The following is a 22,973-nucleotide window of genomic DNA, read 5'->3' as shown; positions in this document are numbered from 1 at the left end:
GTTCCTCCCTGTAGGACCAGAAGCCAAGGAAATACCATCTATAGTAACTATATAACTATCCATCACTGACACCGGGGGTCGGGGGGGCAGCAGCCTGAGCAGAGAGACCCAGACCTCTCTGTCCCCGGCCACTTCCTCCAGCTCTTCCGGGGGGACCCCGAGGCGTTCCCAGGCCAGCCGAGAGCCATAGTCTCTCCAGTGTGTCCTGGGTCTTCCCCGGGTCTCCTCCCAGTGGGACGGGCCCAGAACACCTCCCCAGGGATCCTCCTCAGGCTGAGGAGTGTGATTCCCCTGTAGCTGGAACACAACCTCCGGTCTGCCAGTCCAGGGGCACTGTCCCCGGTGTCCATGATGCTGCAGAGGCGAGTGAAGACAGCGCCACGACATCCAGAGCCTGAGGAGCTCCGGAGGGACCTCATCCCCCCGAGGCCTTGCCACCGAGGAGCTTTTTGACCACATCCAGCTCCCCGGCGTGTGAGTAGGACTGAGGGGTTCCTGGAAGTTTCCCCCCACCGACTCACAACGTCCCGTTGAAGTCAGCAGAGCCCCGTCCCACATTACACCCGACAGGACTCCTCCTTCAGCTCCTCCTCCTCCTCTGCTGGAGAACACAGGAAGATAAATCCACCTGCCGGCCCCTTGCTGGCTGAAGGCTGCGGTGCAACCAGAACCAGAAACCCACAGACTGACTCCAACAGAACCTCAGAACCAAGGGGGCTGAGCACAGATTTAACCGGAAGCTGGAAGCAGCAAAAACGGGACCAAAAAATACAGAAACTGAAAGGAAGAGAAGAAGAACATAATTTATCATAAATGTTTGTTAATATAAATGTAGAATAAATAAAAAATAACATGTTTTATTACCTGTTGGCTCCATAAACATTTAATAAATAAAGACTCATGAATAATAAAGCTGGTCGCATGATGCACTTAGAAGCGCATCATCATCATCCTCCTACGTCACTACCTCCTACTACCAGCTGCCCCCCCCCCCCCCCCCCCCCCACACACACACACACACTTTAAACCGATTAAGTATTTTTCTTTAAGTCTGTGACGTCATGTATTTGCTTTGTTTGTTTGTTTATTAAAATGTTTCCCCTGAATAAAAAATAAAAAGTAATAAACGCAGAACCCCCCCCCCACAGCTCGCGCCCCCCCCCCCCCCCCCCCCCCCCACACACACAGCTCCCGCCCCCCCCCCCCAGCTCGCGCTCCTCCTCCCTGTCTCCATCTCTTCTCTCCTCTCGACAGGCGGCAGGATGGACGTCGTAAATCAGGTACCAACCCGCAGCATCCTGCTTTTATTTCACCTGTCCGCCTCTGATTCGGTTCTCTTGTCGGCCCGGGGTTCGGGTCGTGTTTCTGCCGTAGTTCGGGGCGGTTCTTACCGGGTCTGTCTGGGTCGGGCCGCATTCCGGCAGCGGCGGCTCCAGCTGCTCCGGGAGGTTCAGCAGCACGGATCGGAGCCTCAGCCGAACTCACGGTCCAGATCTGAGTGCTGTGTTAGTTCTGTCGGTGTGGGGGGGTTCGGTGGTGCTGTTGGACGGACCGGGGGAGTTTAGGGGGTGTTTAGGGGGTGTTTAGGGGGTGTTTAGGGGGTGTTTAGGGCCGTCTGGGGGCTTTGAGCCCCGCGGGATGATTGAACAAAAACACCTCAAACATGAACGTTTCAGCTGCGTCGCGTGATGACAGGAAATCATGTTGTTTTGAGTGTGCGTGTGTGCGCGTGTGCGTGTTTGTGGTTGTAAAATGGCAGCCGGAGGATGAGGAGGAGGGGGGGGGGCTTCATCTCCGCCCCAGATGGTGCTGATGCTGTTAAAATAGTGACTGCTGTGGGCCGAACCGGGACCGGCTCTGTGCGCCGAACTGATGTTTGGGCCTGTTGTTTATCGGGATCAGCCGAGCCGAGCCGAGCCGAGCCGAGCCGAGCCGAGCCGAGCCCCTCCTCCTCCTCTTCCTCTTCCTCCTTCCTTCCTCTCCTCCTCCTGATGATGATGAGCTCTTCTGCTCTTCCTTCCTTCCTTCCTCCTCCTCTCCTTCCTTCCTCCTCCTCTTCCTCCTCCTCTCCTTCCTTCCTTCCTTCCTTCCTTCCTTCCTCCTCCTCTCCTTCCTTCCTTCCTCCTCCTCCTCCTCCTCCTCCTCTTCCTCTTCCTCCTTCCTTCCTCTCCTCCTCCTGATGATGATGAGCTCTTCTGCTCTTCCTTCCTTCCTTCCTCCTCCTCTCCTTCCTTCCTTCCTTCCTTCCTCTTCCTCCTCCTCTCCTTCCTTCCTTCCTTCCTTCCTTCCTTCCTTCCTCCTCCTCTTCCTCCTCCTCTCCTTCCTTCCTTCCTTCCTTCCTTCCTCCTCCTCTCCTTCCTTCCTTCCTCCTCCTCTCCTTCCTTCCTTCCTTCCTTCCTCCTCTTCCTCCTCCTCCTCCTCCTGATGATGATGAGCTCTTCTGCTCTTCCTCTCCTTCCTTCCTTCCTCCTCTCCTTCCTCTCCTTCCTTCCTTCCTTCCTTCCTTCCTTCCTTCCTTCCTTCCTTCCTCCTCCTCTCCTTCCTTCCTCTCCTTCCTCTCCTTCCTTCCTTCCTCCTCCTCTTCCTCTCCTTCCTTCCTTCCTCTCCTTCCTCTCCTTCCTTCCTTCCTCCTCCTCTTCCTCTCCTTCCTTCCTTCCTCTCCTTCCTCTCCTTCCTTCCTTCCTCCTCCTCTTCCTCTCCTTCCTTCCTTCCTCTCCTTCCTCTCCTTCCTTCCTTCCTCCTCTTCCTCTCCTTCCTTCCTTCCTCTCCTTCCTTACTTCCTCCTCCTCTTCCTCCTCCTCCTCCTCCTGATGATGATGAGCTCTTCTGCTCTTCCTCAGCTCAGTCTAGCTCCTGTTGAAGCTCTGATCTCCATCACCTGCAGCCTGTGAACTGGAGTGCAGGGACCTGCAGGTGATCAGGTCAGCTAAAAGCTAAAGCCAGCCTGGGTTAGGGTTAGTCAGGGGAGTGATGGGAAGTAACTCATCAACATGACAGACTTCATATTTCGTTTCACCTTGAACGTCCAGCTGTGTTTGAACGCCGTCACGTGATTTCAGCCGTTAAACGTTAGCAACAAAGGAGCAGCTTTCACAGCAGCTGCAGCCTGCAGAAACAGACAATCCCGCTGCCTTCTGAGTGAACCTGTCCTTTATCTATTGGTCCATCCACTCATTAAACTCCACAGTGAGTCATCAGTAACGTTTATCAGCACACATCAGACCCATTCATAAGGCTTTTAATATCAGGGCCACTAAACCAGCGGCAGCATCCGGACTTCCTCTGTCTGAAAACAGATTTTCTGTTCTTTCTTCTTCATTTCAGCCATGAAACATTTGAAATATTGTGTTTGAAAATCAACAGGATGGGTAACTGTGACCTGCTCTGCCTGTGATTGGCTGATTCTCGCTCTTGACCAATCATCTGATTCCATTTGGAACATGTGATTGTTGTTGAACTGGGCAAAAATATTATAAAAGACATTATTATCACAGTATTATTTTCAGTTATTTTCAGTTTCTAAAGTATAATAATAACTAAAATAGTTCAACTTTAGGGTTTATTAACCCAAGCTAAGAGACATTAACTGCAGCTGTTACCTCATCCAGCTTCACCTTCATATTAATCTGTTCTTCATCACTTTTCCTGAATCCAAACCACTGAGGAAGTGGAAGCTTTTCAGTCCGCCGTCATTATGGTTTTAAACTTTCTTCTGAGTCTGGACTGGAGAGTTCTGGGAGACAGTCGGATCCACTGAAAAGGCCTCTGCTGATGGCTGAGATCCACGGAAAGTTAACTGATATCTCATTTTAACATCGTTTTGTCGCCCAGCTCTCGCTGCATTTCATTTGAACTCAGAAGTTGGGATTTCTGAGAAAAATGAACAAGAAGGTCTCTGAAGTCAGACCTGAAAATCCAACATGGCTCCTCTGCACACAAAGTGCTAATAAACTGTTAGCATTAGCATTAAATAAACTGTTAGGGTTAGCATTAAATAAACTGTTAGCATTAGCATTAAATAAACTGTTAGCTTTAGCATTAAATAAACTGTTAGCATTAGCATTAAATAAACTGTTAGGGTTAGCATTAAATAAACTGTTAGCTTTAGCATTAAATAAACTGTTAGCTTCAGCATTAAATAAACTGTTAGCTTTAGCATTAAATAAACTGTTAGCTTTAGCATTAAATAAACTGTTAGCTTTAGCATTAAATAAACTGTTAGCTTCAGCATTAAATAAACTGTTAGCATTAGCATTAAATAAACTGTTAGCTTTAGCATTAAATAAACTGTTAGCATTAGCATTAAATAAACTGTTAGCTTTAGCATTAAATAAACTGTTAGCTTCAGCATTAAATAAACTGTTAGCATTAGCATTAAATAAACTGTTAGCTTTAGCATTAAATAAACTGTTAGCATTAGCATTAAATAAACTGTTACCATTAAATAAACTGTTAGCTTTAGCATTAAATAAACTGTTAGCTTTAGCATTAAATAAACTGTTAGCTTCAGCATTAAATAAACTGTTAGCTTTAGCATTAAATAAACTGTTAGCTTTAGCATTAAATAAACTGTTAGCTTTAGCATTAAATAAACTGTTAGCTTCAGCATTAAATAAACTGTTAGCATTAGCATTAAATAAACTGTTAGCTTTAGCATTAAATAAACTGTTAGCATTAGCATTAAATAAACTGTTACCATTAAATAAACTGTTAGCTTTAGCATTAAATAAACTGTTAGCTTTAGCATTAAATAAACTGTTAGCTTCAGCATTAAATAAACTGTTAGCATTAGCATTAAATAAACTGTTAGCTTTAGCATTAAATAAACTGTTAGCATTAGCACTTTGGCCATTTGTGTCTCAGTAAACCAGCTGCTGTGCAGCCTGAAGCACTTGTTGCCACAGTGTCTGTTAAACACAGAGGAACACAGCTAACGTGTCGTCGACTTTTATCACCAACAAAGGCTCGTCGCTAACAACTGAAACACAGCTGACTCTGAACATCATCTGGAGCAACTGTAAACGCGTCTCTGAGTGTAACCGAGCAGCCAGTAGGGCGGGTCACGCTTCTACCAAAGATATGGCCGAAGGTCGTGGTGAACATCAGGTGGATTCAGAGTTTCTCAGCACTGTAGATGAGCAAAATGAGCCCAGTCTCACCAGAAAATGTGTAATAAGTACGATCACATCTCCTAAATATAATGGTAAGATCCTGAGAGGGATCCTTCTCATGGTGGTTTTTTAATGCTAACCCTGTATGTCTAACTTCTTCTGACCAATCACGAGTGAGCGGATGTCGTATTTTCCCACGTCACCAAATCTGAACCGACCTGGTGCTTTGGACATCTGCGCTAATGCAGTTTGTCCGAGACAAACACCGTGTTCCAGCATCGGTGAAGAGAGGAAGCCGAGCTGTGAGCACCACCTGGTGGTGAATCGGACCAGGTAGGAGGAGGAGGATACCGGACAGGCTCGGTGTGGAGGCTGCAGTCCAGGACGTCTTCAACCCTCATCTCCAGCAGAGCTTCTCCAATGTTTGGAGTCTGAGGCTGAGTGGGTCTCGTTCTGGGAATCCGTTGCTGAAGCAGCTGTAAGATGGTTGTCATGGCAGCGAGGGGAGCCATCAGGCCAAAGAAAGAGAGTTTCGTTGGCTTGTGGGACTCCGGAGGTCGCCGACAGGTCGCCGACAGCCGGTGAAAAGCCTGGAACCCAAAACTCAGGTGTGAGGCGTTTGCTGAGGCTGCAGAACATTACTTTTAGCTGTGCTCAGACAGATTCGGGTAAATCGGCGCCCTGCAGGCACTGAGGCTGTGGATACTGCAGCTGTTTCGGTTCCACATCAGTTCAACTCTGCATGGAGGCTGGGGGCAGAGCCTCTGAGTCTACAGAGCTGATGTGTTCACTTCCAGAAACAAATGGACCGACAGACAGTATCACATGCTGTGTTCAAACAAACAGATCAATAACTCTTCTCTGGTGTCAGTCTCCGTGTTTGACTGATGACAGATTTAATATTCACCGTATCTGAGACCAGAGTCCATGAAAACAATCTATAAAAAGATCAGTGGAGTTCAAATATCTATCAAATTTCACTTCATGGCTCTTTTATTGGGGCTGCAGGTTGGTGTGGAGGTTCCTCACAGCAGGAAGGTTCTGGCTCCGATCCCGGCTGGTTCTTTCTGTTCTTTATCTCTGGGTTTTCTCTGGGTTCTCTCTGGGTTCTCTCTGGGTTCTCTCTGGGTTCTATCTGGGTTCTCTCTGGGTTCTCTCTGGGTTCTCTCTGGGTTCTCTCTGGGTTCTATCTGGGTACTCTCTGGGTTCTCTCTGGGTTCTCTCTGGGTTTCCTCTGGGTTCTCGCTGGGTTCTCTATGGGTTCTCTCTGGGTTTCCTCTGGGTTCACTCTGGGTTCTCTCTGGGTTCTATCTGGGTACTCTCTGGGTTCTCTGTGGGTTTTCTCTGGGTACTCTCTGGGTTCTCTCTGGGTACTCTCTGGGTTCTCTCTGGGTTTTCTCTGGGTTCTCTCTGGGTTCTCTCTGGGTTCTTTCTGGGTTTCCTCTGGGTTCTCTCTGGGTTCTCTCTGGGTTTTCTCTGGGTTCTCTCTGGGTTTCCTCTGGGTTCTCTCTGGGTTCTTTCTGGGTTTCCTCTGGGTTCTCTCTGGGTTCTTTCTGGGTTCTCGCTGGGTTCTCTATGGGTTCTCTATGGGTTCTCTCTGGGTTCTTTCTGGGTTTCCTCTGGGTTCTCTCTGGGTTCTCTCTGGGTTCTCTCTGGGTTCTCGCTGGGTTCTCTCTGGGTTCTCTCTGGGTTCTCGCTGGGTTCTCGCTGGGTTCTCTCTGGGTTCCTCCCACCACCCAAATACATTCGTGTGTTAACTGGAGACTCTAACCCGCTGGCTGGCATCGATGAGCGGCCGGAGTGACCAGCGTTGAAAGTTGAAAGAGGCTCAACTTTATGCAAATGAGCAGCGTAACGCTGGTAACAGCCAGTTATGGAGCGAAGGTGGAAAAAGGCAGAAAGAGGGAAATAATGGAGGAGAAAATAATCTCCGGTTTCCCAGAGCGGTATCATACAATCAAAAATGATCCGGTCAGAAATAACGCTGGAACCAAACATCATGGGAGCGGAGCTCCTGAATCAGCCGTCTCCATGGAGACGCCGGTTTCTCTGGATGTTATGGACCGACGGCACAGGCCCTGCGTTTCCATCACAGATGTGCAGGCTGCCCAGAGTGCGATCCATGGAATTTATTATATTATATTATATTATATTATATTATATTATATTATATTATATTATATTATATTATATTATATTATATTATAATATATTATATTATATTATATTATATTATATTATATTATATTATATTATATTATATTATATTCCAATGATATAAACTGTAATGTTCTTCTTCCTGACCGTGTATAACTGGTGTTTATGTGTCTCTGCAGCTGGTGGCCCAGGGTCAGTTCAGGGTTCTGAAGGTTCCTCTGGGTTTCATCAAGGTCTTACAATGGGTGAGTTAAATAATGAGTGAAAATAACTGAACACCAACAACCTTCCTAAGTTTAACAGTTATTCACACAGCAGCTGTTTCACGTGGGAAATACTTTATGTTCTGTCTGGTTCTGCCAGAGGTTTCTTCCTGGTTCTGCCAGAGGTTCCTTCCTGGTTCTGGTTCTGCTAGAGGTTTCTTCCTGGTTCTGCCAGAGGTTTCTTCCTGGTTCTGGTTCTGCCAGAGGTTTCTTCCTGGTTCTGCCAGAGGTTTCTTCCTGGTTCTGGTTCTGCCAGAGGTTTCTTCCTGGTTCTGCCAGAGGTTTCTTCCTGGTTCTGGTTCTGCCAGAGGTTTCTTCCTGGTTCTGGTTCTGCTAGAGGTTTCTTCCTGGTTCTGCTAGAGGTTTCTTCCTGGTTCTGCCAGAGGTTCCTTCCTGGTTCTGGTTCTGCTAGAGGTTTCTTCCTGGTTCTGCCAGAGGTTTCTTCCTGGTTCTGGTTCTGCCAGAGGTTTCTTCCTGGTTCTGCCAGAGGTTTCTTCCTGGTTCTGGTTCTGCCAGAGGTTTCTTCCTGGTTCTGCCAGAGGTTTCTTCCTGGTTCTGGTTCTGCCAGAGGTTTCTTCCTGGTTCTGGTTCTGCTAGAGGTTTCTTCCTGGTTCTGCTAGAGGTTTCTTCCTGGTTCTGCCAGAGGTTCCTTCCTGGTTCTGGTTCTGCTAGAGGTTTCTTCCTGGTTCTGCCAGAGGTTTCTTCCTGGTTCTGGTTCTGCCAGAGGTTTCTTCCTGGTTCTGCCAGAGGTTTCTTCCTGGTTCTGGTTCTGCTAGAGGTTTCTTCCTGGTTCTGCCAGAGGTTTCTTCCTGGTTCTGGTTCTGCCAGAGGTTTCTTCCTGGTTCTGCCAGAGGTTTCTTCCTGGTTCTGGTTCTGCCAGAGGTTTCTTCCTGGTTCTGCCAGAGGTTTCTTCCTGGTTCTGGTTCTGCCAGAGGTTTCTTCCTGGTTCTGGTTCTGCTAGAGGTTTCTTCCTGGTTCTGCCAGAGGTTCCTTCCTGGTTCTGGTTCTGCCAGAGGTTTCTTCCTGGTTCTGCCAGAGGTTTCTTCCTGGTTCTGGTTCTGCCAGAGGTTTCTTCCTGGTTCTGGTTCTGCTAGAGGTTTCTTCCTGGTTCTGCCAGAGGTTCCTTCCTGGTTCTGGTTCTGCCAGAGAGAGGTTTTCAGTGAGCTCAGAGTTAAACCCTTGATTTCCCTGAAGCTGCAGCAACAGAGTGAACAGGAAGTGATGTCATCCCACCTGGTATCTGTTTAAACACCCACACAGTGCACAGATGGCCGCAGTCAGACTGTCCAATCCCTGCTTGGCCTTCTATCTCTGTGAGGACCAATAGGATTTCTGACCTTCTGTGGACATTTGGACAAAAAGAGGTCATTCAGGGACTGTTTGTGTTTGTCTTCAGTAGATTCAGTGTTAGATTCAGGTGAGAATCAGCTGAAGTGAAAGGTAAAAATGTTGGGGCGTGTCCCATTTTGGTGCTATTGGGCAGCACAGCACTCCAGCTATATCTGCCTCATCCTACTTACCTGCACTCAGCAAACACCAACTTTCTCCAATTCAGTTCAGGTTCATTTCTAAAGCCCCAAATCACAAAAAAAAATTAATCTCAGGGCACTTCAATTCAAGCCAATTACAGTCTAATTCAAGCCAATTACAATCCAATTCAATCCAATTCAAGCCAATTCATTGTAACAGGAAACCAGCAGGTTGCACTGAAACTTCTCTCTGATCCTGAGCTGCTCGAGGCGACTGGGAGAGAAAAAACTGCCTTTTAACAGGAAGAAACCTCCATCAGAACCAGAACCAGAACCAGGAAGGACGGGCTTTCTTCACCGTAGAGAATCAGTCATCCTGGGAGAATCTCTCCTTTACTAAATAACTTTTCTTCCTCCAGTTCTTCGCCATCTTCGCCTTCTCCACCTGTGGCAGTTATTCTGGGATGTTCCAGGTGGCGGTGGAGTGTAAGAACCGAACGGAGAGCGACCTGAGTATAGAGGTGGAGTTCGAGTATCCGTTCAGGTCAGAACACGCCGACACAGAAACAGGCTTCCTGTTTTAACAGGAAAACCTCCCCATGCAGTTCACAGGAATGAAGCGCATGTGATTATCTAAGTTTATCAGAATCAGAGTTAGAATTACCTTATTTATCCCAGAGGGGAAAACACAGCATCCAGACTATACTCCTGGGGGTTAGGGTTAGGGTTATAGTAGAGTAGTAAAGTATAGTTAGAGTATAGGGCCGGGAAAAAACCTCAGCAACAGAACAAGAAGAAGAACAGAAGAAGAACAGAAGAAGAACAGAAGAAGAACAGAAGAAGAACAGAAGAAGAACAGAAGAAGAACAGAAGAAGAACAGAAGAAGAACAGCAAACATCAGCTCACCATCCAACATAGAACTCAAAACATAAGCAAACATTTGCTCGCTTCACACATAAAAATGCAAAAAAAGCCAGAATGCAGATTAGATTATGATTGTTAGGGCGAGTCGGACACGACTCACTCTTTTTGTCCATTCTGGTCACAGAAACCGATCCAAACGCCTTTGCAAAGCCACCAGCTTCTCCCAGATGTTTCCATGTTGCGGTTAATGACCACAGTCTGAGCGCCAATAGCTCCGCCCACCGATTCAAACTTAATGGGACCTAATGCTGTCTCTGACTTATACATTGTTCGATACACCAGAGCAAAGCCTGATCCAATCAGCAGAAAGCCCGTTATCATGGTTCTGAATGTGTAAAGATCCTCGATGTCCTCAACAGAAAGAATCGCCGGGGACACGACCCTCCACTGCCCCCAGGAGTCCCTCCTGTAGCCAGCAGCAAACAGTCAGGGCAGGAAGGGATGATTTTAGTTTATGAAATCTGAATTTCTTCATCAAATCAGATAAAACAACTGATCTTCTGTTTGTCACAATGCTGACAGGAAGTCTAATAAACGTAATATTCATCCATCTGGTTGTTTTTTGGTCTTCATCGCCACTAATTGACTCTTCTTCTATCAGACTCCACCAGGAATACTTCGATGCCCCCACCTGTAAGGACGGCAACAAAGATCGCGTCTTCCTGGTTGGCGACTACTCTTCCTCGGCTGAATTTTTCGTAACCATCGGTGTCTTCGCCTTCCTCTACTCCACAGCGGCTCTGAGCATCTATGTCTTCTTTTTTGAAAAGTACAAGGAGAACAACAAGGGCCCTCTGATTGTAAGTAGAGCCGTCTGAGTGCCCCGTTAAATAAACCCGTTGTTCCACGCTATGCTACAGAGGGTGGAAGTGGAGGAAAGAGCACAGGCTGGTCATTACAAAGCCCTGACCCCAAAATGAAAAGGTTGTCACATGATTCACCTCCACCGGGGTGCTGTTGCAGGACCTGGGAGTGACGGGGGTATTTGCCTTCATGTGGCTGGTGAGTTCGGCAGCTTGGGCCAAAGGTCTCTCCGATGTGAAGACGGCGACCGATCCGGACAAAGTGACCACCATGATCAACGCCTGCAGCAACAAGGAGAACCGCTGCCGCGAAGTCCATGACCCGGTCATGTCCGGACTCAACACCTCTGTGGTAAGAGGCTCTGAGGCTCAGGTGCATGTGACCTTCACCGTTTGGGTGATATCAGAGTTTTAGCTTCAAAAAACTCTCAAATATGATTTACCGTCTAATCCAACAGTCAGAACCAGGATGTACCGATGAGTCGTCAAGATAGAAAAACCTCTTTGATATTCAGTAAGACTGAAACAAGTCATCGATTAACTCGATTAACTCGATGTAAATGATCTGCTTCGATGCTTCATTTAACTCCCACCAACATGTTCTGCTCACCTGTTTCACACAGACAGTTTTTACTGTCGCACAATGTGCTCAAAAAGAGAAAATACTGTAAAGTGTGTCCATTGTAAAAGCCAGTTAGCTTGTTAGCATCTTAATGGAAATCAGTTAGCTTGTTAGCATTTTAATGGAAATCAGTAGGCTTGTTAGCATTTTAATGGAAATCAGTTAGCTTGTTAGCATTTTAATGGAAATCAGTTAGCTTGTTAGCATCTTAATGGAAATCAGTTAGCTTGTTAGCATTTTAATGGAAATCAGTAGGCTTGTTAGCATTTTAATGGAAATCAGTTAGCTTGTTAGCATCTTAATGGAAATCAGTTAGCTTGTTAGCATTTTAATGGAAATCAGTTAGCTTGTTAGCATTTTAATGGAAATCAGTTAGCTTGTTAGCATTTTAATGGAAATCAGTTAGCTTGTTAGCATTTTAATGGAAATCAGTTAGCTTGTTAGCATTTTAATGGAAATCAGTAGGCTTGTTAGCATCTTAATGGAAATCAGTTAGCTTGTTAGCATTTTAATGGAAATCAGTTAGCTTGTTAGCATTTTAATGGAAATCAGTTAGCTTGTTAGCATTTTAATGGAAATCAGTAGGCTTGTTAGCATTTTAATGGAAATCAGTTAGCTTGTTAGCATCTTAATGGAAATCAGTAGGCTTGTTAGCTGAGAAGGATGCTAGCAGAGAACAGAATGAAGCTGAGGCTGGGTTGTAGAGACATTTTATCATTTCTGTCCCTTATTTTCCCCAAAAAGCAACTTGTTTAACTGTTTATCGTATTGGACAAAACGTGTCAAAATTCTGCTGAAATAGCTCTGGCCTCCCTAAACTGAGCACTTGTTTTGTCATTAATGTGCCTCTTCTTAACCGAGAAGCTGGTTGTTTGAACATTCTGAGTAATCTTAAGAAACCTTTAGAAATGACCAGGTCCAGAGCGTGACCTCGACGGTGGGTCGGTTCTGTTACATGGTGCCACAAACCAAACATGTCCAGCACAGAATTCTCTGGCTTTACCATCATATTATCTGTGTGAATGTTAAAGTCCCCGGTCAAGATTAAATGGTTAAAATCAGTCTGAGAGAAGTTCAGTTAAAGGTAACGTTACTTCAGAGAAGAGCTCAGATTCATGCTGAGACCGAGGGGTCATCAGGTGGGACTGAAAGTAGGGCTGGGTGTCTGTTCTGACCTTCATCGTCTCCTCGCAGGCGTTTGGTTTCATAAACCTGGTCCTGTGGGTGGGAAACCTCTGGTTCGTCTTTAAGGAGACGGGCATCATCGCTCCCTTCATGCGGGCTCCACCTCCCGAGGCGAAAGCGGCTCCTGATGCGTATGACCAGCAGGGGGCGTACGAACAAGACCCCTATGCCAGCAACCAGGGAGGCTACCAACCTGACTACAGCCAGCAAGGATACAACCAGGTGAGCTGAAAGGCTGCTGCAGGTAACTGTAGGGCTGGTTTGATTTGAGCTGCAGCTGGAAGATGTTTCACATCCTCCTGATTAAATATGTAAGACTCTTTAGACTCTTTAGACCCAAAAACCAAGCTGGACCCTGACTGTTTAACCCCTGCTCAGAACAAAGAGGATCCAAAGCACCAGAACCAGCTCCAGAAACTCCAACTAGAACAGCGCGAAACATGAACCACCACAGATATCTCATCTCACATCACTGCTCATCATTCCGTGTTTCCAACTCCTCACATCTTTGTTCCTGAACTATTGATTAGCTGATCAATTTAGCTGATTTTAGGGTCTGCAGCCCCTGAATGCAGCACGAGGCGTTACATAACCGGCTGCTATCCTTCATCTGAACAAGCTGCAGCAAACTGTGAACATCACATTACTTTAAACGAGAATCTTTTTGTTTTTTTAGCTTTCTGTCGTTTCTCACTGTGATATTTTCAGCCTGAGGGGTGAAGTTGTGGTTTTAGTGAAGCCTGGAGCTCTCTCTGTTAAAGTCTGTGTGAGTATTGGCCGGAGTCTGCTTCTGACGTCTGGCTCCGATAACTGCGAAACAGATCTACCCGAGGGGATCAGTTAAGGAAGGAGGCTGCGAAAAAGATCTACCTGAGGGGATCAGTTAAGGAAGTAGGGTGTGAAACAGATCTACCTGAGGGGATCAGTTAAGGAAGTAGAATGCGAAACAGATCTACCCGAGGGGATCAGTTAAGGAAGTAGGCTGCGAAACAGATCTACCCGAGGGGATCAGTTAAGGAAGTAGAATGCAAAACAGATCTACCCGAGGGGATCAGTTAAGGAAGTAGGCTGGGAAACAGATCTTACTGAGGGGATCAGTTAAGGAAGTAGAATGCGAAACAGATCTACCTGAGGGGATCAGTTAAGGAAGTAGAATGCGAAACAGATCTACCCGAGGGGATCAGTTAAGGAAGTAGGCTGCGAAACAGATCTACCCGAGGGGATCAGTTAAGGAAGTAGAATGCAAAACAGATCTACCCGAGGGGATCAGTTAAGGAAGTAGGCTGGGAAACAGATCTTACTGAGGGGATCAGTTAAGGAAGTAGAATGCGAAACAGATCTACCCGAGGGGATCAGTTAAGGAAGTAGGCTGCGAAACAGATCTACCCGAGGGGATCAGTTAAGGAAGTAGAATGCGAAACAGATCTACCCGAGGGGATCAGTTAAGGAAGTAGGCTGTGAAACAGATCTACCCGAGGGGATCAGTTAAGGAAGTAGGCTGGGAAACAGATCTTACTGAGGGGATCAGTTAAGGAAGTAGGCTGCGAAACAGATCTACCTGAGGGGATCAGTTAAGGAAGTAGAATGCGAAACAGATCTACCCGAGGGGATCAGTTAAGGAAGTAGAATGCGAAACAGATCTACCCGAGGGGATCAGTTAAGGAAGTAGGCTGTGAAACAGATCTACCCGAGGGGATCAGTTAAGGAAGTAGGCTGGGAAACAGATCTTACTGAGGGGATCAGTTAAGGAAGTAGAATGCGAAACAGATCTACCCGAGGGGATCAGTTAAGGAAGTAGGCTGCGAAACAGATCTACCCGAGGGGATCAGTTAAGGAAGTAGGCTGTGAAACAGATCTACCCGAGGGGATCAGTTAAGGAAGTAGGCTGTGAAACAGATCTACCCGAGGGGATCAGTTAAGGAAGTAGGCTGTGAAACAGATCTACCCGAGGGGATCAGTTAAGGAAGTAGAATGCGAAACAGATCTACCCGAGGGGATCAGTTAAGGAAGTAGGCTGCGAAACAGATCTACCCGAGGGGATCAGTTAAGGAAGTAGGCTGTGAAACAGATCTACCCGAGGGGATCAGTTAAGGAAGTAGGCTGTGAAACAGATCTACCCGAGGGGATCAGTTAAGGAAGTAGAATGCGAAACAGATCTACCCGAGGGGATCAGTTAAGGAAGTAGGCTGGGAAACAGATCTTACTGAGGGGATCAGTTAAGGAAGTAGAATGCGAAACAGATCTACCTGAGGGGATCAGTTAAGGAAGTAGAATGCGAAACAGATCTACCCGAGGGGATCAGTTAAGGAAGTAGGCTGCGAAACAGATCTACCCGAGGGGATCAGTTAAGGAAGTAGAATGCAAAACAGATCTACCCGAGGGGATCAGTTAAGGAAGTAGGCTGGGAAACAGATCTTACTGAGGGGATCAGTTAAGGAAGTAGAATGCGAAACAGATCTACCCGAGGGGATCAGTTAAGGAAGTAGGCTGCGAAACAGATCTACCCGAGGGGATCAGTTAAGGAAGTAGAATGCGAAACAGATCTACCCGAGGGGATCAGTTAAGGAAGTAGGCTGTGAAACAGATCTACCCGAGGGGATCAGTTAAGGAAGTAGGCTGGGAAACAGATCTTACTGAGGGGATCAGTTAAGGAAGTAGGCTGCGAAACAGATCTACCCGAGGGGATCAGTTAAGGAAGGAGGCTGCGAAAAAGATCTACCTGAGGGGATCAGTTAAGGAAGTAGAATGCGAAACAGATCTACCTGAGGGGATCAGTTAAGGAAGTAGAATGCGAAACAGATCTACCCGAGGGGATCAGTTAAGGAAGTAGAATGCGAAACAGATCTACCCGAGGGGATCAGTTAAGGAAGTAGGCTGTGAAACAGATCTACCCGAGGGGATCAGTTAAGGAAGGAGGCTGCGAAAAAGATCTACCTGAGGGGATCAGTTAAGGAAGTAGGGTGTGAAACAGATCTACCCGAGGGGATCAGTTAAGGAAGTAGAATGCGAAACAGATCTACCCGAGGGGATCAGTTAAGGAAGTAGGCTGCGAAACAGATCTACCCGAGGGGATCAGTTAAGGAAGTAGAATGCGAAACAGATCTACCCGAGGGGATCAGTTAAGGAAGTAGGCTGCGAAACAGATCTACCCGAGGGGATCAGTTAAGGAAGTAGAATGCAAAACAGATCTACCCGAGGGGATCAGTTAAGGAAGTAGGCTGGGAAACAGATCTTACTGAGGGGATCAGTTAAGGAAGTAGAATGCGAAACAGATCTACCTGAGGGGATCAGTTAAGGAAGTAGAATGCGAAACAGATCTACCCGAGGGGATCAGTTAAGGAAGTAGGCTGCGAAACAGATCTACCCGAGGGGATCAGTTAAGGAAGTAGAATGCAAAACAGATCTACCCGAGGGGATCAGTTAAGGAAGTAGGCTGGGAAACAGATCTTACTGAGGGGATCAGTTAAGGAAGTAGAATGCGAAACAGATCTACCCGAGGGGATCAGTTAAGGAAGTAGGCTGCGAAACAGATCTACCCGAGGGGATCAGTTAAGGAAGTAGAATGCGAAACAGATCTACCCGAGGGGATCAGTTAAGGAAGTAGGCTGTGAAACAGATCTACCCGAGGGGATCAGTTAAGGAAGTAGGCTGGGAAACAGATCTTACTGAGGGGATCAGTTAAGGAAGTAGGCTGCGAAACAGATCTACCTGAGGGGATCAGTTAAGGAAGTAGAATGCGAAACAGATCTACCCGAGGGGATCAGTTAAGGAAGTAGAATGCGAAACAGATCTACCCGAGGGGATCAGTTAAGGAAGTAGGCTGTGAAACAGATCTACCCGAGGGGATCAGTTAAGGAAGTAGGCTGGGAAACAGATCTTACTGAGGGGATCAGTTAAGGAAGTAGAATGCGAAACAGATCTACCCGAGGGGATCAGTTAAGGAAGTAGGCTGCGAAACAGATCTACCCGAGGGGATCAGTTAAGGAAGTAGGCTGTGAAACAGATCTACCCGAGGGGATCAGTTAAGGAAGTAGGCTGTGAAACAGATCTACCCGAGGGGATCAGTTAAGGAAGTAGAATGCGAAACAGATCTACCCGAGGGGATCAGTTAAGGAAGTAGAATGCGAAACAGATCTACCCGAGGGGATCAGTTAAGGAAGTAGGCTGCGAAACAGATCTACCCGAGGGGATCAGTTAAGGAAGTAGGCTGTGAAACAGATCTACCCGAGGGGATCAGTTAAGGAAGTAGGCTGTGAAACAGATCTACCCGAGGGGATCAGTTAAGGAAGTAGAATGCGAAACAGATCTACCCGAGGGGATCAGTTAAGGAAGTAGGCTGCGAAACAGATCTACCCGAGGGGATCAGTTAAGGAAGTAGAATGCAAAACAGATCTACCCGAGGGGATCAGTTAAGGAAGTAGGCTGGGAAACAGATCTACCCGAGGGGATCAGTTAAGGAAGTAGGCTGGGAAACAGATCTTACTGAGGGGATCAGTTAAGGAAGTAGAATGCGAAACAGATCTACCTGAGGGGATCAGTTAAGGAAGTAGGCTGCGAAACAGATCTACCCGAGGGGATCAGTTAAGGAAGTAGAATGCGAAACAGATCTACCCGAGGGGATCAGTTAAGGAAGTAGGCTGTGAAACAGATCTACCCGAGGGGATCAGTTAAGGAAGTAGGCTGGGAAACAGATCTTACTGAGGGGATCAGTTAAGGAAGTAGGCTGCGAAACAGATCTACCTTAGGGGATCAGTTAAGGAAGTAGGCTGCGAAACAGATCTACCTTAGGGGATCAGTTAAGGAAGTAGGCTGCGAAACAGATCTACCCGAGGGGATCAGTTAAGGAAGTAGGCTGCGAAACAGATCTACCCGAGGGGATCAGTTAAGGAAGTAGGCTGCGAAACAGATCTACCCGAGGGGATCAGTTAAGGAAGTAGGTTGCGAAACAGATCTACCGGAGGGGATCAGTTAAGGAAGTAGGCTGTGAAACAGATCTACCCGAGGGGATCAGTTAAGGAAGTAGGCTGCGAAACAGATCTACCCGAGGGGATCAGTTAAGGAAGTAGGCTGCGAAACAGATCTACCCGAGGGGATCAGTTAAGGAAGTAGGCTGCGAAACAGATCTACCCGAGGGGATCAGTTAAGGAAGTAGGCTGCGAAACAGATCTACCCGAGGGGATCAGTTAAGGAAGTAGGCTGGGAAACAGATCTACCCGAGGGGATCAGTTAAGGAAGTAGGCTGGGAAACAGATCTACCCGAGGGGATCAGTTAAGGAAGTAGGCTGGGAAACAGATCTACCTGAGGGGATCAGTTAAGGAAGTAGGCTGTAAAACAGATCTACCTGAGGGGATCAGTTAAGGAAGTAGGCTGTAAAACAGATCTACCTGAGGGGATCAGTTAAAGAAGTAGGCGGGGAAACAGATCTACCCGAGGGGATCAGTTAAGGAAGTAGGCTGCAAAACAGATCTACCCGAGGGGATCAGTTAAGGAAGTAGGCAGTGAAACAGATCTACCCGAGGGGATCAGTTAAGGAAGTAGGCTGGGAAACAGATCTACCTGAGGGGATCAGTTAAGGAAGTAGGTTGCGAAACAGATCTACCCGAGGGGATCAGTTAAGGAAGTAGGCTGTGAAACAGATCTACCTGAGGGGATCAGTTAAGGAAGTAGGCTGGGAAACAGATCTACCCGAGGGGATCAGTTAAGGAAGTAGGCCTCACCTGAAATGTGACACTGACCTATAAACAAAACAACATGAATCATGAACAAACCCGCAGCTTTATTTATAAACTGGTTTGTTGTGGAGCACAGCTGGCGGGCCTTTTTCTGAGCACTCGGTTGTTTCCGTCTTCACCAGGATGCAGAGTACGGTCAAGGCTACGGCCAGCAGGGGGCGCCAACCTCCTTCTCCAATCAGATGTGAGCTGACAGGAAGCAGGTGAGTCCATGCAGGGATGATCAAGCTACCAGGGACAGGTTTGGGGATTATCATGTGAGGGGCCCCTGGACCAGAGGCAGGCTGGAAACAAAGAAAAGTGAAGCGCCATCACTGTTTCAGTCTGATGTTGGTGTAGATTCTCAGTCCTCCGGGTCAGGTGACCCCGAATAAGGTCAGCTGGACTTCTTCTTCTTCTTGGACCGTGAAGACGTTTCACGTCTCAGCTGAAAGGTTCTTCAGTTCTAAACTAGTTGTTGGAGAGTATCAGCTGTCTGAAAAAGCATGTTTCGGTCACATGATCCAAGGTGTGAATGGTTGTGAAAACACGTGGAGCAGAGTCCAACATTCTTCTCATTCTTAAAATCTTAAAAATGAGGTTTTCTAACTTCACCTCCTGTTTTTCTTTGTGTATGAATCCTAAATGAAACATTATTGCAGATGTATCCCATATTAAGACTGTTGGGAGGAAGCAGTGAGATGAGGTGAATCACAGCTTAGAGCCAATCAGCAGTTGCTTTGGGTTTGTTCCACTAACCTTGATGAATTTCCATCTTCCTGCTTTAGTTTGTATTCTGCTATAATGTGAAGAGATTTACACTCAATGTCTATAAAGAAAACTTTAAACTTTTACACCTGAAACCTAAAGCTGAAATAATCTGGTCATCCTCACCTCTGGGTCAACGACTCTAACGGGTTCTGAGCTGTGGCACAAAGTAACAACAGGAAGTGACGAATGAACGATGCCGATGGGTTAAATAACCAGGAACTGAATACACTGAGCTTTGGCAGAACCAGTCAGAACCAGTCAGGGCCAGTCAGAACCAGTCGGGACCAGACAAGATTAGTTAGAATCAGTCAGGACCCGAGAGGAGAGAACCAGTCAGAACCAGTCTGGGCTGGTTAGGAGCAGTCAGGAGCAGTCAGAACCAGTCCAGGCTGGTTAGGGCCAGTCAGGAGCAGTCAGAACCAGTCCAGGCTGGTTAGGGCCAGTCAGGAGCAGTCAGGACTAGACAGGAGCAGTCAGAACCAGTCCAGGCTGGTTAGGGCCAGTTAGACTCAGTCAGGACTAGACAGGAGCAGTCAGGACCAGTCCTGGCTGGTTAAGACCAGTCAGAACCAGTCAGAACCAGTCCGGGCTGGTTAGGAGCAGTCAGAACCAGTCAGAACCTTGTGACCTTAACGACCCAGAGGTGAGGGTCTCCAGATGACCATCTTCAGTTCTGAGGATCAGTTTTAGTTTTCACATGAAATGAATGACGACAGAAACTCTGACATCACAGAAGCTACTAAAGAAGTTTGTTTTTCCTTCACAGGAAGCATCGGAGTGAACCAGCAGTGGGTCGCCTGCAACCTACCCACAATGCAACACTCCTGTCTGTCTGCAGAGTCAACGGGTGGGTGGGTGGGGGAGGGTTTAGATGTTCACTATAGAGAATCAATGTGTAAATGATAAGAAAAGAGAATTATAAATAACAAATCCACAACTTGAACAAACAACATCACTGATGAGTAGAAACCAGTGACGGTGGTGAAAAGTCATATTCAAGTTCGTAATCTGTGGAGAGAATGTATGTTTGTGTTGTATAGATATCACTCTGAACAGATATATAATATAGACTGAAATGTTTCCTCTTGTTCCCCAACGAGCCCAACGATCAGCCACACCCCTTGTTATAAGCCCCACCCCCTAACCATGAAACTGCTCAGACTGGGTTCAGGGTTAGGGTTAGGATGCCCTAGGTTGCCCTAGGTTACCCTAGGTTGCCCTAGGTTACCCTAGGTTGCCCTAGGTTGCCCTAGGTTACCCTAGGTTACTCTAGGTTACCCTAGGTTGCCCTAGGTTACCCTAGGTTACCCTAGGTTGCCCTAGGTTACCCTAGGTTGCCCTAGGTTACTCTAGGTTACCCTAGGTTGCCCTAGGTTACCCTAGGTTGCCCTAGGTTACTCTAGGTTACCCTAGGTTGCCCTAGGTTACCCTAGGTTGCCCTAGGTTGCCCTAGGTTACCCTAGGTTGCCCTAGGTTACTCTAGGTTACCCTAGGTTGCCCTAGGTTACCCTAGGTTACCCTAGGTTGCCCTAGGTTACCCTAACCCCAGGCCCGGACCGCCAAACAGGATCTGAGCAGCTGCACGTCCACCAGCATCACCTTCCGGCCGTTTGTCTTGCTGCATGTAAATATCTACACAGGAAGTGATGTCATAGTGGACTGCAGCTTCATAGTGGTGCCGGTGGGTCCAACATGGTTCCCAGTCAGTACAGTTTAAGTGTTTGTATGTTAAGTTGCTGCTGAACAGACGTCCGTCTGAAGGATTATTACAGATGAACAGGTTTCTGCTGCTTTACTCCAACTTCTTCACTCTAACGACACTTTGCTCGCAGTTTCATCCCTCTGATGACATCAGATATAAAACATATATATATATATATATATATATATATATATAAATGTGTATATTCTACAGGAACAGGAAAACATGTCCTGATGTGCCACACCTTCATAATTTGGTCTGTGATCACATAGATAATAAACAACTGCTTTCTAATTATTGATAAACTACCTGTTTTCATCAATAACTGTTAGTATAACTTTGAGTTCTGTTACTGTTACGTTAGCACTGAAAACACTCAGATTTTTCAAGTTTAATAACCTTCCTGTTGTCATTTACAGACTGAACTGATGAACCTGAATCTGAACACAGATGTACTGCTGACGTACGAAAGATGAGACAAAACTACATAAAACAAGACAAAACTAGATCAAATTAGACAAAACTACACAAATCAAGACAAAATTAGATAAAATTAGACACAATTAGATAAAATTAGACAAAACTACACAAAACTAGATAAAAATTAGACAAAATTAGACAAAATTAGCCTGACTCTGTACCACAGAAGTACTATTTTCAGGTGATTTAAATAGCTGCTAACCTGCTAGAATTTGACGTGTTTAAAGTAACGTTATAACTGTGTTTTTCACTGGTTACACGACTTCCACCGGCCTCCCTGCCTTTAAATCTCAGAGACGTCGTCGTTGTTTTGTTGCTTCATACTGAGTGTGTTCAGATGTCTGAATCCACTCCTTCAGCAGCCTTCAGGCCCTGGAGTTAACTCCCTCTGTGGTGTAGCTTCCTGTTGCCTCTGCTTTAGGCTTCAGACGGACGTTTCTGTCAGCTTTTGTTTCCGTCTTTCAGGAAAGTTTAGTTCTGAGAAAATGTGATGCTTCTTCCTCCTCTTTGGTTGTTTTTCTGGAAAGTATAGCTGTGAGTATCTTCCTCCGCATGGCGACGTGTTTTCTGCTCGTGTTGTTCAGTAACTAATGACCAGTGTGATTCTACTTCCTGTTTCCTGTACAGGTGTGTGTGTGTATCATTACCTGACCGCACTTCTTCTGTCTCCATCTTTATGCTTTAGTTAGTTTGGATTTTTCTTTCTTTTTTATCCTTTTTTAAGTCTCTTCTTCTTCTTCTTGTTCTTCTTCGTGACTCTCCTCTCGGCCTCTGTGATGTAATTTCCTGTGATGATATTATACCCAGCATCAGTAACCATGGCGACAGTGTTGACAGTGATACAGATGATGTGTGTGTGACTTGTTGCTAAGGAGATGCCCCCCTGCTGTGTTTATTCAGTGGAAAGTTTCAATAAAGGACAAACTTGTCTCAGCCTGGTTCTGTTTCTTCTTCTGAATGAAGACATGAAATGACCTCATCAGAATACGACTTAACGATGAATTAACTGATGAAGAAGTGAAGGGGTTAGGGTAACCCTAACCCTAACCCTAACTGACTGAATGAACAAGTAAATGGGAAGAAACAGAAAGGGTTTCAGCCAGTCGGATCCAGAGAGGACAGGAGAGGAAAAGGTAAGTTTATTGATCGGTGAACAGATCAGTCTTGGGTGGCCCAGAGGATCTTCTCAGTTAGTCTGGTGAAGGTGATGATGGCAGAGCGGCTCCAGGTAGAGGCTCGGCTGGTGGATCCGCTCACAGTACCGGGAAACATGAGGGTCAGGAGCATCCTGGCTGGTGCCGTCAGGAAAAGAAAAGAAAAGAAAAGAGCCTCCAAAGCAGACCGGAGGGAACAAAGAAAAATATATTTAACAGGAAATACTCGTGATGGAGACTTCCAGGCTTCCAGGATTCTGCAGAGGGAGGAGATGGTTAGAGGAGGGTTAGGGTTAGAGTGTTAGAGGGTTTTAGGGTTTTAGGGTTTTAGGGTTAGAGAGTTAGAGGGTTAGAGGGTTAGAGGGTTAGAGTTAGAGGGTTAGAGAGTTAGAGGGTTAGAGGGTTAGAGGAGGGTTAGGGTTAGAGAGTTAGAGGGTTAGAGGGTTAGAGGGTTAGAGGAGGGTTAGGGTTAGAGAGTTAGAGGGTTAGAGGGTTAGAGTTAGGGTTAGAGGAGGGTTAGAGGTACAGGCTGTCGGTTGGGGTCTGAGCAGAGGCTGGCCGGGAAAGAGAGTGTGGAAATGTGGCTGACGGGGTATTATCCCGAGTACAAAGAGTCGGG

General features: G+C 46.5%; 1 protein-coding gene across 2 annotated transcripts; it reads left to right on the top strand.

Annotated features, from left to right (window-relative positions):
* The first annotated feature begins 1,207 nt into the window (after positions 1-1,207).
* On the top strand, positions 1,208-22,133 carry sypa (synaptophysin a). 2 transcript variants are annotated; one of them, XM_072366586.1, is made up of 8 exons: positions 1,208-1,280; positions 7,448-7,513; positions 9,420-9,544; positions 10,527-10,725; positions 10,889-11,080; positions 12,545-12,757; positions 18,391-18,471; positions 19,785-22,133. In XM_072366586.1, the coding sequence occupies exons 1-7, from the start codon at positions 1,263-1,265 to the stop codon at positions 18,454-18,456; spliced, it is 879 nt and encodes a 292-aa protein (XP_072222687.1). In that variant the 5' UTR covers positions 1,208-1,262; the 3' UTR covers positions 18,457-18,471; positions 19,785-22,133. The 2 variants fall into 2 exon arrangements, with proteins under 2 accessions (XP_072222687.1, XP_072222688.1); XM_072366587.1 differs by lacking the exon at positions 18,391-18,471.
* The last annotated feature ends 840 nt before the right edge of the window (positions 22,134-22,973 follow it).

This window comes from Leuresthes tenuis, unplaced genomic scaffold (genome assembly GCF_036924035.1).
Source record: "Leuresthes tenuis unplaced genomic scaffold, fLeuTen1.0.hap1 SCAF_16, whole genome shotgun sequence".
Classification (NCBI taxonomy): Eukaryota; Metazoa; Chordata; class Actinopteri; order Atheriniformes; family Atherinopsidae; genus Leuresthes; species Leuresthes tenuis.
This window is presented reverse-complemented; position numbering and strand designations above follow the sequence as displayed.

What these genes read in the sequence shown, in the direction of transcription:
- sypa (XM_072366586.1), top strand. An exon ending in GAGTTCGAGTATCCGTTCAG is followed by an intron (nt 9,545 to 10,526) that starts GTCAGAACACGC and finishes TTCTTCTATCAG; the next exon opens with ACTCCACCAGGAATACTTCG. An exon ending in GCCAGCAAGGATACAACCAG is followed by an intron (nt 12,758 to 18,390) that starts GTGAGCTGAAAG and finishes CGTCTTCACCAG; the next exon opens with GATGCAGAGTACGGTCAAGG.